The following is a 16,069-nucleotide window of genomic DNA, read 5'->3' on the forward strand; positions in this document are numbered from 1 at the left end:
TGCCAAGAAATACTGAACAGGACATCAACACAACAACCGCTCCTAATTGCATGGTGGGGGGCAGCTCCTAGCACCCCAGGCCAGCAGCACCAGGACACTGGTGCCTTGTGGACTGAGCTAGAGCAGCATCCCATTGAGCCGGGGGCTGTGCAAGGCCCCAGTCTTGCGTAAGACAAAAAGTAAGAGATGGGAGAAACAGAAACAGCCTCGCAGGGGCAGGCACAGTGTGAGGAAGAGAGTACAAGTGCCAGCGTGTTCCTCCAAGCGATTATAGTGGACAGACACCGAGGGGTAATAAACCATGTCCCTTAAGCTGGCTCTACAGTGAATTCAGGGTCTCATATCCAGTGGCTGCAAGTCCCTCAGGGGCCCCACAGAAAGGTCCCTCTGGCATCTGGGGCTCCCAATCCCTTGCCCCCCTTGTCCCTGGCCCTGCACAGAGGGAGGCTGCTCCCACCACAACCCAGGGATGCCTGGGGCCGGCCGTAGCATCTCACACCCATGGGCCACCTCTCCTTGCTGCTGCTGGTGCCACAGGGAGCAAGGGTAATTAATTCATCAGTGAGGAACCAGCCAGAGGAGGCTGTGCAGCCTGGGGAGGGCAGTGTGGGCAGAAACTGGAGAGCGGGGAGTTGCAAGGCCCTTCCCCTTCATGCCTGATTGGGAAGGGGAGGCTTGTCCCGGTCTGGCTGCCATGCCTCCATCCCGTGCAGCCACCACAGGCTGGGACCAGTAGGAAAAGGAGATGGCAGACTAATTGAGGGCTAACTGCACAGAAAGTGACCCATCCAGCCTGTCCTCAGCTGGCAGATGGGGCCAGCGCTGTGCAGGGGACCAGGGATCACTACAGCAGCTGCCTGGCTACCTGCCCCAGGGTCCCTTGGTAGGTGCTGGCTGGAGCCTGGCTCTGGAGCCCATATACTTGGGCTGGGGTTGGCTCAGCTGAGAGCTGGTGGAAGGGGTTAACCCCTCATGTGCCACACATCCCGTTTGTTCTCTCCCATCAGCAGTCTCCTCTCTCCCCTGGCAAGCAGATGCCAATGGCTCACACGCTTGGGGCAGGGACACAGCCCATGTCTTTCCTCTGTGCCCCCAGGCAGCTGTTCTGCCTGGCAGCCCTGAGGAGCACTTTGCCTTCCCATCTGGGAGACCACAGTCACGGCAGCCTCTGTTCCTCTGGGATCCCTCCCTGCCATGGCTCCCCAGTCTCTCCCTCTCCATTTTCCAGCCCTCTGGAAATTAATCATCAGAGCTGCCCCCTCCCTTTGCATCCTGCTCCAAGCTTTCTCTGCTATCTGGGTGGCATAGTGGCTGTGCCTGCCCTCGGCCCCCAGCCACTGACCCCTCTGGCGCATGGATCCGCTGTGTTTTTCCACAGGCCCTGGGAGCTTCCCCGGTTCCTGTTTTTGATCCTGCAGGAGGAAGCTTGGCTGGTTTCCAGCCCAGGCCCTGGAAAGCACGATGGCATTTCCCCAAGAGGGCCAGAAAGCATCGCTGGGCCCTTACCTGCCCTTCCTCGCCCTCCTCCTCCTCCTGCTGGCCTTCCGCAGAGGCACTGTAGGGTGAGTCTAGCTCAGCCCGTGGCAGAGACCCTGAGCCAGAGAGAGACGCACACTCACCGGAGGGCACACTGTGTGCCCCAAGGGCCCTGGGCAAACCCAGGCCTCAATGGTCCGGGCACCTCTGGGCTGGGGGAAGGCAATGGGAGAGGCTTGGAGACTCTTAGCTGAGCAGATGCTTACCAGACCCCTGACTAAAGTAACTTTACAAGACCTTGACCCACCCTCCACACTTGTGTGTCCACATTCCCTGAGGGGCTAGCTGAGCACATAGGCTGTCTCTGTCCATGTCCCACTCCAGTGGTTGGGCAGGAAGGGGCTGGGACCCCCAAATAGCATGTTTCCTAAAGCTGGCCCAGGGGCTTAACCCAGTGCAGAGAGGCCAGAAGGTCTGGTCTGGGTGTAAGGCCAGCGCTCTGGCTCACCCCCAGCCAGCTCCGCTCTCCCTGGCAGTGTCTAACAGCCCCCCTCACCTGCCTTGTCCATGCCACCTGGGTAAAGCTGTGCCTGGACCACAGAGCTGATGTCAGCAAATATATCATCTTCCTCTCTGTCTGCATCGAACTGAAAGCAGAAAGGCAGAGGCCATGGTCAGTCTGGATCTGTGGTGAGGGGAGGGGGTGAAGCAGGATGGGAACGAAGAAATGCCGGAGTTCAGTTGCCCTCCAAAGCAAGCCCCCTCCCAGGGCTTTGCCTTCCAGGACAACAACTCTCCCACTCCAGACATGCTCCCAGACCTCCCTCCTGCACCCCCAGGGCCATCATGTGGGTCAGTGCCTGCTCCATGCAACCTCCGAGCCTACCCCATGCTTTGGAGAGTGACAAAGGACCAGGCCCTGCATGAGGCTGGGAGCCAGCACCGAGTCTTGGATCTGTGCTGTGCTGGTAGGGGGGAGCCACCCAGCCTGGTGGCTGGGACTGGGGCATGGCTCCAGCATCCCCCACAGAGCCTTACCCGGATGACGACTCCCTTCTCCTGATAGTATTTCACAATCAGTGGGACATTCTGCTTGAAGGTGTCCACCCTCCGCTCGATGGCATGGGGATTATCATCCAGCCGGCCCTGCTCCAATGCCCGCTTCTCCAGGCGCTGCCGGAAACGCTGGCTTGAGCATGCCAAGAACACCACCAGGTCCGGGGAGCCGATCTGAAGTCAGACAGATGGTCCCGGCTGTGAGGGGGGCAGAGCTCTCTTCCCCATGGGGACCCCAGCAGCCTAGACAGGCCTGAGACAGGCTATGATGAGTTCAGGGTCCCTGAGGGCAGGGACTGAACCTCTCACCACCTGTCCTGGAGGGTCAGCTGGGACCCACATGTCCTGCCTGTCAGGTGGTCATGGGGTAGGGAGGATCTGCTGGGAGGGACAGTGGTGGGTCCCAGCGCCGTTCCTGATGGAACCGTGCTGAAAGTATCCAGGCTGCAGCCTGCAAGAGCTTCTCCTGGCTCCCCGCCCTGCTAGATCAACATGGCCCCACTCCACAAACAGGTCCCCAGGGAGTCTCACCATCCCACAGAGGGTCCTGAAGAGGCTTTGGGCAAGGCCTGGACCACTGTGGCCCTAGGATGGAGGAATCCAGGCATTCCCCAGATTACCAGGAATGCAGGGATCCAATCCTGACCTCCTCTGGGTGGACAGGGGACAGGGTGCTCTTGTGATCCCCAGTCACTGTGGGAAAAGAGGGGCAAGGGTGACATCTTGGGGGCACAGTGCCTGGGGAGGGTGCACACTGTTGGAGGGGGTGGGGGGGGCACAGTGCCAGGGGAGGGTGCACACTGTTGGAGCGGGTGGGGGGGCACAGTGCCAGGTGCTAGGGGAGGATTTGGGGAAAGGGCAGCTCAGAACATGAAATGAAGCCTTGCAAAGTGTCTCTGCCCACCGTCAGCCTCACCCCACCTGCTCCTCGAATGTGAAGGCCTGCCCTATCTCCCGGGGGAAACCGTCCACCACAAAGCCTCTGGCATCCTGCTGCTTGAGGAACTGCTGCTTCAGCTGCTCAATGGTGGTTTCCTGCAAGGCAAAGAGACTGCTCAGGGGGCTGGTCATGAGGGCAGGGACTGAACCTCTCACCGCTTGTCCTGGGGGGTCAGCGGGGACATACACGTCTGGCCTGCCAGGTGGTTGTGGGGTGGGCAGTCTGATGGCGATGGGTCCCAGCCCTGTTCCTGATGGAACAGAGATGAGAGCATTAAAATCTCTGCACCTGTCATCTGCCACTCGGTCCAGAGGCAGCCTCTGGCAGAGACACCGGCCAAGAGGCAAACTCGTTCCCATCACCTTTTACCCTGTAGGCATCACCAGAGAGGGCTCTCACCAGCTTAGGGCTGGCAGGACATGGAAATGCCCACAAGGCATTGCTGGCAGAAGATGCTGGCAATCTCTGTCCAGGGGGTGGAAACCATTTTGTTAGGCCCTCCTCAAGCCTCAGGTTGTCCTGACACTGCTGAGGGGACAGCAGGGCTGCAAGGACAGAAGGTGGGGAACAGCAGCAGAAACAGCTGCCAGCGCCCAGAGGGTAGCGCCAGGGTGTCCCTGAAGGAGCCCAGTGCTCATGACTCACAGGTGGGGCCAGCTCCCCGTTGGCAATGATCTGGGCGATGAGCTCCCACTTCTGGTCACTGGTGGCATGGTGGAGCATCTGACTGCGCAGGATCTCGCCTACGGAGATGCAGATGAGCCCGAAGTGGGCAGCGATCTTGGCGCTCTGCGTGCCCTTCCCACTGCCAGGGCCACCTGCCAAACACAGGAGGTGTGAACACCTGAGTGGCCCCAGGCCCTTTGCCCCATCCTCACCTGCCCTGTCAGTGTCTGCAGAGCTTTCCCCAGGGGACATGCAGGGAGGCATCTTACAGGGGGTGCGTGTGGGGCTGACTCCACCCTCAGGGCCCAAGGCACCTCCTAGCACTCGGGGGAGGATCTCCTTCAGCTCCAGGGGGACTGCCTGGGTTCTCGGAGGGCCAGTGCTGTAATCCGGTCCCCTGGCCCATGGGGGACTGACCAAGCACCTATGTCTGTTTTCTGCAGCACATGGATTCATTTGAGCAAATAACGTGCTGGGTTGAGTCTGGGCTCATTTCCCTGCATGGGATTAGCCAAGGCAGCAGAGATCCTTGTATTGCTTACTAAGGCCCTGGGTCTTCTCTCATTGGTGTAAATCAGGAGGAAGTCAATGGAATGATACCAGGGGAGCAGGAGGGGGTCTGGCCATAGGCATTACAGAGACAGGAGGCCATGTCCTCTAAATGCCTCCTATTGCCACAATGTCCACCACTGAGCCACCCAGCCCCCTCTCAGCTGCTTGGCAATGGTGAAGGGGCCAGGGGAATGGGGCAGCTGCTCTCAGGGGAAGGCCTGAGCAGGTCTCTCAAAGTGTTCACTGCATATTCATGAGATAAATCTTTCCAGTCCCCAGGGAAGCAAGGCAGAATTATGACTATTTTGCAGATTAGCGAGAAGCAAGCTGTGCCCCACCGTAGCCTGGGGCTGCCTACCAGTGAATCCCACTGTAAAGGCTCAGGGACTATACAGGATGTCAGACTCCAGTGTCTGCCTCCTACCCTTCGTCCTCCCTGCAGGAATGATCCTGGATGCATGGCCCAGCACTAGGCGGCAGGGGTGGGGGTTGCGGGTTGGGGGGTTCTCACCAATAACAAAGATGATTTTGGGGCGGGGTCTGCTGGGGTCAAACACGTCGTACTCCTGGATCAGCCCAGTGGACTCTGTCATGTCGGAGTCACTCTCGATGGAGAACTGGCTCTGGATGGGCGGCAGGCACCTACAGGCAGGCACCTGCAGGCACCAGTGGCATGGCCCCACACCAAGGTCTGCAGAGGGAAGCAGGAGCAGGACATCAGCTTCAAGGGGGACCATGCACAGCCTGGGGGATGCATATGACACTGGGGGCTCCCATGCATGCACAGGCATGGAGCAGAGGGCCATGGGCCAAGACAGGTGTGCACATGTGCAGGAGCCATGAGCGCAGAGCTGGCAGTGGGCAAAAGGGGTGTGCCTCCAGCTGACACAGGTCTGTGCCAACATGTGTGCAGAGTGCGGCCCTGCAGCCTCACGGGGAGACCTGGGATCCCACTCCTGCTCAGATGGGCACTAACTATCTGAGCGCGGCCAGTTGACAAAGAGGACTGTTTGACACATGCCCGCAATGGCAGAGGCCAGGACTCCCTCAGCCAGGAGCTGCCATTCTCTCCCATTTTCACGCAGGCAAGAATCACGGAGAAGCAGGGCTGGAAGAGGTGCAGGAGGTCACATCTAGTCCAAGCCCCTGCTCAAAGCTGGATCATCCCCATCAGCACCCTGGCAGCCAAGTGCCTGGCTCATTTACCGTGTGCGCTATAGCACTAACAGAGCTCAGCAGCCCTGTCCCACTCCAAACCAGTGCCTCTGTGAAGTTCTGCCTACCTGGCTGGAAGAAGGGCTTCTTCCCCTGCCCACCACTGAGTGGGGGGAAGGGGTGCTGCTCCGGGCCCAGGAAAGTGTCCCACTGCACCTTCTCAGGGCCACCCAGCTCCCGGACTTTCTGTAAGCAGCACTCCAGATAGCTGATGGGGTCCTCGGGGCGGGAGTACATCAAGCCGGTGAGCATGCTCTGCAAGGCAGTGGGAGTAAATCAGACTGCGCTGGGCAGAGTGAGAGGCTGAGGGGAGAGGATCTGCCAGGCTGGGAATTGGGCCTGGGGGGGAGAAGACAGCCCAGCAGAGGCAAGCCTGTATTCACTAGCGGGAGGCAGGACAGCGTGGCTCAGCTCAGAGTGGCAGCACAGACATGAGCGTGTACCCCTTCCTGTTGGCCCATCCTGGCACCCAGGAGCCCCCAGCACACGGGCACAACTGCAGCAGGCTGGCGCAGGTCAGGTCCTGCCAGACTCTTGCTAAGAGCTCTCACCTCTGCCCTGTACTGGGGAGATGGGTGGAGGAGAGCCCTCCTCAGCAGGAGGACGTGGGGCAGAATCCAGGCCTGTCTTATTGGTGCTCCCCAGCACAGGGATCTAGAAAGCACTTTGCAAACAGGAGCTCACCGAGCCTCTGGTCAGCCTCCCTCCTGTGCAGCCGGCCTCAGAGGAGGGAACCGCTCTGACTTTCTTACCCAAGTTCCAGCGAGAGACCAGGGAAGAGAACCCAGGTGTCCCGACTGCCCTGCCCCAACCCTCCAGATCCTCCGCCTGAGTGCAGCATCCTGGCACTACGACTCCCTGCTCATGGGCCAGTGGGTATCTGGTAGCTGCAGCAAAGGACAAGGGTGATGTCTTGGGGCATCTCCTGCAGCCCCCCAGCTCCGAGAGGGGCCTTTGGGGTGGGGGAATAGACAACGTGGCTTCCCTTGCTCCCCACAGAGCTGGTACTGCTGGCCACGTCTGCTTGTTCCCTTGTTCTGCTCGTGGCCCCACGCTGGGAGTGCACTCATTTTCATCTCGGCGAGGCAACAGCCAGGATGTAGCGAGGAATACACGAGAGCCGGGGGAGGAGCACGAGCCCCTGGCTCTGCGCGCACAGTCTGCAGGGGGGTGCAGCTGGCAGGATGAAAGGCAGCTACAGGGGACAGCGGTGCTTTGGCTCCCATCAAAGCGTTGCGCCAGGGAAGCGTGGGCTGCGGAGGCGAGCGCTCAAGGCCAAGAGAGGGAGGCTTGCCCGTTGCTAGGGACCCGTCCTGAAGTACCTCCTGCTACAGAGAACAGCTCCCGGCTCCTGCCAGCAGAGCACTCAGGTGCTCTGCAGCACCAGGCACAGCTCACCTGAGGCTAGAGGGGGCCATAGAGTCCACCTCCCCCCAGCTGCCCTGCCCTGAGCCCAGCAGCCAGGGCCAATAGGTGGGCAGGCCCATGGGATGATCCTGAGCACTGGAGAAGCCCCTGCTGCACACCGCAGGTCATTTTCCTCTTCACTGGGAGGTCCGCAGCTCATCTCCCAGCCTTTGGATCTTGTTTGCTTTTCTCGGCTGGGTCCAAGGGCACTGGAGTACCTGGGACATACTCATATGTGGGGGAACAGGGAAGCAGAGATATGCCCAAGGGCACTAAAGTTATCAGTGTCAGAGCAAGGGAAAGAACTTAGGAGCACCTGGCTCAGACCCCATTCACACCTCCTCTCCGTCACATCCCCCATGCACTCGGGGCCCCATGGTGGGGGGCTGCCACTTCACAGGGCTTGGACTGGGCTCTGTCCCGGCTGGTCTGCAGTGACCTGGCACCTCGGATGAAGGACTTTGGTGTTTCCCCACCTCCATCGAAACCAACCCTGACATCCAGCCCTTCCCCTTCCCTAGTCCCCTCCTAACTCTCCCCCTTCACCAGGGTGGGGGAGCTTCTCTCCTGGTTCTGCAGGGTACTTTTTGAGGCTGGGGAGAACGAGCAGGGCAGGAAGGCAGAGGTGCCACAGTGATGGGCACTCCATGAGAATCAAGTGAGAGCAAATATCTGTCAGCTTTGTTCCCAGCATAGCCGAGTGGCTGCAAACCTGAGGCATCTGCACAGGCCTCTAGGAACAGCAATTGCCAGGATGAACCTTAACTGGGCAAAAATCAGCCATTTCTCCTCCTGCCACCACCCTGCGGGAATTAACCCGCGGTGCAACCAGGTTCCCACACTCTGGGAACGGAGGATAAAATAACAATGAGCTCAGGCAAGTGGTGGCTTCCCCCCAGAGCAAGTGTGGCCGGCACTCCCGTCAGGGCGGGGGCCGGCCGGGGGCCTGCAGCTCACAGGATGGGATCTTGCGTGTTCTCAGTTCAGGGCCGTGCTGGAGGCTGCTGGGCCCTTTCCAAGAGAAACATTCACGCTGTGAGCTGGAAGCCACAGTGCCAGCGCGACCTGCCTGGCTGAAGCTAGGCTGACTTTGCACTCGTGCCTCCCTGCAGTGAGCTGCCAGGCAGCCATGTCAGTGCTTTCAACACACTGACCAGTCTTCAAGATGCCTGCTTGGACCTATTTCGCAGACAGACAAACTGATGTTGTGTCCAAAATCAGCCAGCACTTCCTGCACCGTGTGCGGGGAGTGCTGGCTTGTCCTGGACGCAACATCAGTTTGTCCGTCTGAGAAATAGGTACAACCAAGGGCCCATGAAGCTGAAGGTTCAGGGCTGCTGAGATTTCCCCTTTCCTCTCCAGCTTGGGCAGCTCCCAGGGCCTTCCCTTCCTTGCCAGAATAAAGACAGGGTGGTCTATGCCAACGGGAACCAATACCCAAAAGCTGGTCAGGTGCATCAGCACGAAACGCGAGGGGCGTGTGGGCCAGACCTACGGATGCCCGTTCTCGTTTAGCGCCAGCTCCCCCCGCCTGGCGCGCGGCTGCCAGCTGTTACTGGGGAATAACAAGGGAAGTTCTCCACGAAATATGAGTGCGGTGATTCGGCGCAGTCGCTCCCGCCAGCCAGGCAAGAGGCGCCCTCCGCCGCGCTGCGCTGCGCCGGCGGCCGCACGCGCCAGGGCAAGTGCCCTCACCGGTGCCACGCCGGCCTCGCTGCTGGCGCCTCACAAACCCGCACGGGAGCCCGGGCCAAACTCCCGACTCGGCTGCGCCGGCTGCACCGCGCCGGGCGGAGGGCCCGAGGGGAAGTCGGGGGTCTCACGGCTGCCGCTTTCTCCGCGTGGCCTTGCTAACGACGGCGCCCGCGGCTCCGCCACACCACGCCCGGGGCCGGGGGGGGGGGGGGAGTCGGGCGCAGGCGTCACGCAGCCGAGGGACCCCCAGGACCCTCCCGCGCCACCCGGGCGGCCCCGCAGGCCAGCGGGCGCGGGACACGGGCACCGCCGTCGGGGGCTCTGCGGGCGGGCGGGCGAGAGAGGCGCGGCCCGGCCGCGCTCACCTGGAAGAGCTGCGGGATCTCCCTCTGCGCCAGGTAGCGCTGCGCGTCCGCCGCGTCCATGCTCCGCGCCGGCTCCTTCCTGCTCCGACGGCGGGCGGGGGCGGGGCGGCGCGGCGCGGCGGGCGGGCGGGGGGGGCCCCGAGCCCTCGCCCCTGCCCGGGCTGGGGCAGAGCGGGGCGGCCCGGGCACGGGCACCTCGCCCGCGCCGGCTGGGGTCAGCCCAGCGGCGACCCCGCTCTGGCCGCGCCGCCCCGGCCCCGGCCCCGGCCCCGGCCGCAGGCGCCGCCGCCCCCGAGCGCCGTCGGAGAGAGGAAACCCGAGCGCGGGCCCGGGATCTCCGGCTGCCCGTGCCTGCGAGCGGGGAAGGGGAGGCAGGTAGCTGTTGCCCTGCTGCGGGGCTTAACCGCTCGCTCCTGCCACCCATAAATACGGTTAACTAGAGGCTCCTGCTCGCTCCCTGTACAACCAGACAGTGCTGGGTCCTACCTAAACCTATGGGGCCACACAATCCTTATGGCCACCAGAGCCAGGACCCCGGCTCCTGCCTGTACTAAGCGGATGAAAGGCGCCTGCCGCTAATCGCATGCAAGCTCCCAGGGCCTCCGGCTCCCGACGTGATGTACGGATGCTGCACGAGGCCGGAGACACTGGCCGCGGATGCAAAATGCTTATTTTTACAGCGTGACATGGTTTGTGTTTCGCAGCCTGGAACCAGCTTGGTCAGTTGTTGATTCCCCCTGAGAAATGCAAAGAGGTGCACCAGGGTTTCCCAAAGCGATCTGCAACGGTGGGGTGCCTGGGGTTTCTGAGACAACATACACCCGCGCACTCCTCAGTTGAGGTGCAAGTCTGCAAGCATAAGGGTTTCATAGTTTCTAGGGTCGGAAGGGACCTGAGCAGATCATCTAGTCCGACCCCCTGCCATGGCAGGAAAGAGTACTGGGGTCAAACAACCCCAGCAAGATGTGCATCTAACCTCCTCTTAAACACCCCCAGGGTAGGAGCCTGCACCACTTCTCTTGGAAGTTGGTTCCAGACCCTAGCCGCCCTGACCGTGAAGTCGCGCCTCCTGATGTCTAGCCTAAACCTACCCTCTGCCATCTTGTGACCGTTATTCCCGGTCACTCCTGGCGGTGCTCGGGGAAACAGTGACTCCCCCAGTGCCTGCTGATCCCCCGACTAGTTTATAACAGGCCACAAGATCCCCCTTCAGCCTTCTCTTGTGGAGGCTGAACAGGTTCAGGTCCCGTAGCCTGTCCTCGTAGGGCCTGTCCTGCTGCCACCTGATCATATGAGTGGCCTCCTCTGGACCCTCTCCATGCTGTCCACATCCCTCTTGAAGTGTGGCGCCCAGAACTGGATGCAGTACTCCAGCTGCAGCCTGACCAGTGCCGCATAGAGGGGGAGGATCACCTCCCTGGACCTGCTCGAGATGCATCTGTGGATGCACGACGAGGTGCGGTTGGCCTTCCTGACCGCGTCCCCACACTGCCGGCCCATGTTCATCTTGGAGTCAGTGATGACCCCCAGATCCCTTTCTGCCTCCGTGCTGATAAGAGGGGAGTTCCCCAACCTGTAGGTACAGTGCCGGTTGTTCCTCCCGAGGTGCATCACTTTGCACTTGTCTGTGTTGAAACCCATCCTATTTTTGTCCGCCCACCCTTGTAACCTGTCTAGGTCTGATTGTAGCCTGTTGCATTCTTCCAACGTGCCCACGTCCCCCCACATCTTAGTGTCATCAGCAAATTTGAACAGGGTGCTTTTTACCCCCTCATCCAAATCACTGATGAAGATGTTGAACAGTGCGGGCCCGAGGACCGAGCCCTGCGGGACCCCACTGCCCACGTCCTTCCAGGTTGAGAAGGACCCATCCACCATTGGCCCCTGCAGGACACGATGGGCAACTTAGTCATCACGCCAGATGACAAAGCTAACATATTTAACGATTTCTTTGCCTCTGTCTTCCTAAGTAGGGACCAGTTCAGCCACCTCCCTGCTGGGCCCCCCTCGGGCCCCGAGAGAGACACGCCTGGGCCAAGGGTTAGCGAGGAGTTAGTTAGGGTACTTCTGGAGAAGCTGGACGTGTTCAAGTCCGCTGGTCCGGACGATCTTCACCCTAGGGTTCTACAGGAACTGGCTGAGGTCATTGCGGGACCCCTGGCACGGCTCTATGAGCACTCGTGGTGCTCTGGCGAGGTGCCGGAGGACTGGAAGAGGGCCAATGTGGTCCCTATCTTCAAAAAGGGAAAAAAAGAGGACCCGGGAAATTACAGGCCAGTTAGTCTTACCTCAATCCCGGGTAAGCTCTTTGAAAAAATTATCCTGGCACACATCCAGGAGGGCCTTGCGGGGGAATGCATGCTTAGGGGCAACCAACATGGGTTCATCAGTGGCAGGTCTTGTCAGACCAACCTGGTGGCCTTTTACGATCAGGTCACCAAATCATTAGACGCAGGGGTTGCTGTGGATGTAGTCTTTTTGGACTTCCGGAAGGCTTTCGACACTGTCTCTCACCCTGTCCTCATCAAAAAGCTGGGAGACTGTGGTGTCGATGCCCACACGGTCAAATGGGTCGCCAACTGGTTGGAGGGCTGCACCCAGAGGGTGGTAGTGGATGGGTTCTTCTCGACCTGGAAGGACGTGGGCAGTGGGGTTCCGCAGGGCTCGGTCCTCGGGCCCGCACTGTTCAACATCTTCATCAGTGACTTGGATGAGGGGGTAGAAAGCACCCTGTTCAAGTTTGCTGATGACACTAAGATGTGGGGGGATGTGGGTGCACTAGAAGGGTGCAATAGGCTACAAGCTGACCTTGACAGGTTGCAACGGTGGGCGGATGAGAATAGGATGGGGTTTAACACTGATAAGTGCAAGGTGTTGCACATGGGGAGGAAGAACCGGCACCACACTTACAGGTTGGGGAACTCTCCTCTTGCCAGCACGGAGACGGAAAAGGATCTTGGAGTCGTCATTGACTCCACGATGAACATGGGCCGGCAGTGTGGGGAGGCAGTCAAGAAGGCCAATCGTACCCTATCATGCATCCACAGATGCATCTCGAGCAGGTCCAGGGAGGTGATCCTCCCCCTCTATGCGGCACTGGTCAGGCCGCAGCTGGAGTACTGCGTCCAGTTCTGGGCGCCACACTTCAAGAGGGACGTGGACGATATGGAAAGAGTCCAGAGGAGGGCCACTCGTATGATCAGGGGGCAGCAGGGCAGGCCTTATGAGGAGAGGCTACGGGACCTGAACCTGTTTAGCCTCCACAAGAGAAGGCTAAGGGGGGACCTTGTGGCCTGCTACAAACTGGTCAGGGGGGATCAGCAGGTATTGGGGGAGTCCCTGTTCCCCCGTGCGCTGCCAGGAGTGACCAGGAATAACGGTCACAAACTGGCGGAGGGTAAGTTTAGATTAGATATTAGGAGGCGCTACTTCACAGTCAGGGTGGCTAGGGCCTGGAACCGGCTTCCAGGGGAAGTGGTGCAGGCTCCTAGCCTGGGGATTTTTAAAAGGAAGTTAGATGAGCACCTTGCCGGGGTCATCTGACCCCGGTGCTCTTTCCTGCTAAGGCAGGGGGTCGGACTAGATGATCTACCTAGGTCCCTTCCGACTCTAGCTACTATGAAACTATGAAACTATGAAACCACCACCCTCTGGGTGCGGCCCTCCAGCCAGTTGGCGACCCATCTGACTGTGTGGGTGTCTACACCACAGCCCCGCAGTGTCTTAATGAGAACGGGGTGAGAGACAGTGTCAAAAGCCTTCCGGAAGTCCAGGAAGACTATGTCCACTGCTACCCCTGCATCAGTTGGCACTGGCCTTGCCTGTGGCAGAGCACTAGACATCTTTTGCTCACCAAGAAGCAACACGTTAGCTGTGGTTTCTGTTCCACTGTTAATCAGCCTTATTGTTTCTAAGCAGTGACTCCAGAGCTCGTGAAATGGCCTGGGTCCACACCCTGGAGACCAATGCTCTCTATTCACTGTGTGCTGCAGAGAGAGCAGCGAGAGGAGTTCCCACCACGCCATCCTGCAAGGTCTGATTTCTGAGCATTGGGAAGCTCCAGGAGAGGGAGGTCTGTCTCCAAACCCCCTTCAGTCCTTGGCCTCTCTTCTTAGTGCTGCCCAGTGCTGGGTGGCAGGATGGTCTTTGCAAAGCTGACACCCGGCTACTAGGCATCGAGACAAGTTGCTTCTTGCTTATCCATCCTGCAGGCACCGTCCACAGTGATTCACTTTATGTCAGCAGGGGAACATGATGTGTCAGAAAAGGCTGGGACTGGGGGTGGGGAGGTCAAACGTGCAACAGGGCAATTCACAATACTGCCAGGCCTCCTTCTAAGCTGAATCCACCAGGTGGATGTAGAGGGATGAGGATGAAGATGGGCATCAAGTTCTTTAGCCACTGTCCTTTGCTCCAGGCGGCACTTGCCACCAGGGCAACAAACCATGTTTCTGTATGTGGCTGGCACGGCAGCAGCTGGCCCTTTATGGAGCTGCTGTCAATTCCCCCACAACTCCCTCTCGCAGGCATTATCCAGAGGCAAATGCTCTGCCAGCCACGTGCATATGGAAGACAGCTGTAACTAAGCCTGGGTAGGCTGGGCACCCAGCACGTGGCCTCAGCTACAGCAGGGCCCTGCTGTACCTCGAAAGATTATAGAGTAATCCAGCGAAGCCCAGGGGCTGGCTGGGAGAGGTCAGTTGGTCCAGAACTCCCTGGGTCTGACAGAGGCTCCTATGGCTCTCCTGGCTCACACCAGCACCTGACCAGCATAAGGTTTTCCTCCACGCTTCCCTTCAAGGGGACTTTGCCATCATCCAGAGTCAAACGCTGGCCCTCACTTCTGCATTGTTCAGATCACTGACTTCCCCTCTCTCTATTTCTCTCCTCTCTCCCACAACATCTTTCTTTCCAATCCACTGCTGAAGGGCCTAGCAGGGGCTGGAGACCAAATGGGAACTCAGAGCCCTGGCTCATGCTAGTACTGCTAGTAGTGCTCACAGCACTGGGATTCTGGGGTGAGACGCGCAGTTTATTAGCAAAGGTCAGTCCCATGCCGTTACCAGCAGGTGTCATCATGTATCAGCCTGTCTCTAGAGCCTCACGAAAGATCCACATTCATGGTCTAAAAAACAGAGGCTGAGACTGCAGCAACAGCTTTCTCCTCTATGGAGAGTTACAAAACCATCTCTCCTGGCTGGTTTGACAGTCAGGAATTACTGGGAAGCAGAAATGCACATCAAGACTTCCAGACTCTTTGTCTCCCCTTGGCAATGGCAGCTTTCCAGAGGGGTAAACAAGGCTCACAGTGCTCCTGTGAGCCACATAGCTGATTCCTACGGTAGGGGGAAAACTGAGGCACAGAGAAGTGGCACCATTAGTCAGCAGTAGAGCCCAGAACAGAGCTCAGGAGACCCAAGTGTCAGGGCATGTTTAGACATAAGCTTCTCTGTATTGGAGGTGCCCAGGACAGATGTGGTTTACATGTCTACTGCTCCATGGCTGAGAAATTCATTACAAACCCCAAAACCAATTGGCGCCATATAGGCAACCATCATGTGTTCCTTCAGCTGTCTGCACAGCAACAGCACTGAACAAACAAATGCTATTCCCACCGCTGCTGTGACGCCATCCGCGATGCTGATGCACAAACAAGGATGTTGTGGCAAGATAAGGTGCCACGGAGGTTAACGCTGCTGCTTCGTGCAGAGGCTGCGGCGAGCGCCATTCCAAACACTGGAAAATGTGCCTGCCTGCCAGCTGGAAGGGGACAGAGCCAGGAGGGATGGAGATTGCATGCCAAGCTCCTGTGCTGCCCAAACAATGGGAGGGGAAAGCGACGCTCTGTGCTCCATCTCTTTGTACCATGTGTTATTCTTTGAGTGCGCTGCTTAGCTCAACAGCACTACTGTTGAGTGTTCCCAGATTCTTTTCCAGCTGGTACTTTCTATTAAAGCTCCATTTGTAGTAAATGGTTAACAAATGATTAAGTGATGTTCCCATCACAGCTAATTCATTGTTAATTATTACAGGCGGCTTCTCCGCACAGTTCTGCCATTTCTCACACTTCAACTCAGCTTCATTTAAAATGCACGCTACTCACATATGTAACATACTTTTAGCAGCAGCCACTCATCATCTGATGAGCCTATGGAATTGTGTATTATATTGACTGTGACCGATTACTGACTTGTCTTTACACTTACCCAGAGCAACAGATCCATTCAAATAATGGTTTAACAGAGTGGTTTAATCAGATCAGCTCTTTACAGAAGCACAGAAAAGTAGCAGCAGCAAGAAAACAAAACAAAAGGGACCAATCTAATTTCTTTAGAATCCATTTTCCAGCACCCTAATGGGCTTCATAGAAAGAGCCAGTGCAATAAAAGGCATGTGGCTGGGATTTCCAAAGGCTCCTAAGTACCTTAGGTTCCAAATCTCATTGAAAGCCAAAGGGATTAGGCAACAAAGGCTTACAGACCTCACCCTATATGACCATGTTCAGACACCAAGTGCCCACAACTCTGGCTGATAAAGAGGGGATAGAATGGTTAAGCAAGTGCTGGTACTGTCCTTTGACAGGCTCTGCCCCCGAGAGTCCATCTCATCACACTTCTTAGTTTTTAAATGTAATAACATTATTTTAGGAAGCTAATGCAAATACAAGAAGCAAAAACCCCCCTCTCATCCCCAACCC

At 58.3% G+C, this 16,069-nt stretch overlaps 1 protein-coding gene across 1 annotated transcript in view; it reads right to left on the reverse strand.

The window, feature by feature from the left end:
* The window catches only part of AK1 (adenylate kinase 1), a 28,591-nt gene extending 19,144 nt beyond the window's left edge, over nt 1-9,447 (reverse strand). Inside the window, exons 1-8 of the mRNA XM_090021738.1 lie at nt 9,373-9,447; nt 5,974-6,160; nt 5,202-5,381; nt 4,118-4,290; nt 3,454-3,567; nt 2,515-2,706; nt 2,033-2,123; nt 1,507-1,592 (exon numbers count right to left, since the gene is read on the reverse strand). Coding sequence (XP_089877864.1) covers nt 1,507-1,592; nt 2,033-2,123; nt 2,515-2,706; nt 3,454-3,567; nt 4,118-4,290; nt 5,202-5,381; nt 5,974-6,160; nt 9,373-9,432 — 1,083 coding nt within the window. The 5' untranslated portion in view covers nt 9,433-9,447. The remainder of the gene's footprint in view (nt 1-1,506; nt 1,593-2,032; nt 2,124-2,514; nt 2,707-3,453; nt 3,568-4,117; nt 4,291-5,201; nt 5,382-5,973; nt 6,161-9,372) is intronic.
* Between the last annotated feature and the right edge of the window lie 6,622 nt (nt 9,448-16,069).

Source organism: Crocodylus siamensis, chromosome 11, assembly GCF_052110815.1.
Source record: "Crocodylus siamensis isolate JL-2025a chromosome 11, ASM5211081v1, whole genome shotgun sequence".
Taxonomy (NCBI): domain Eukaryota; kingdom Metazoa; phylum Chordata; order Crocodylia; family Crocodylidae; genus Crocodylus; species Crocodylus siamensis.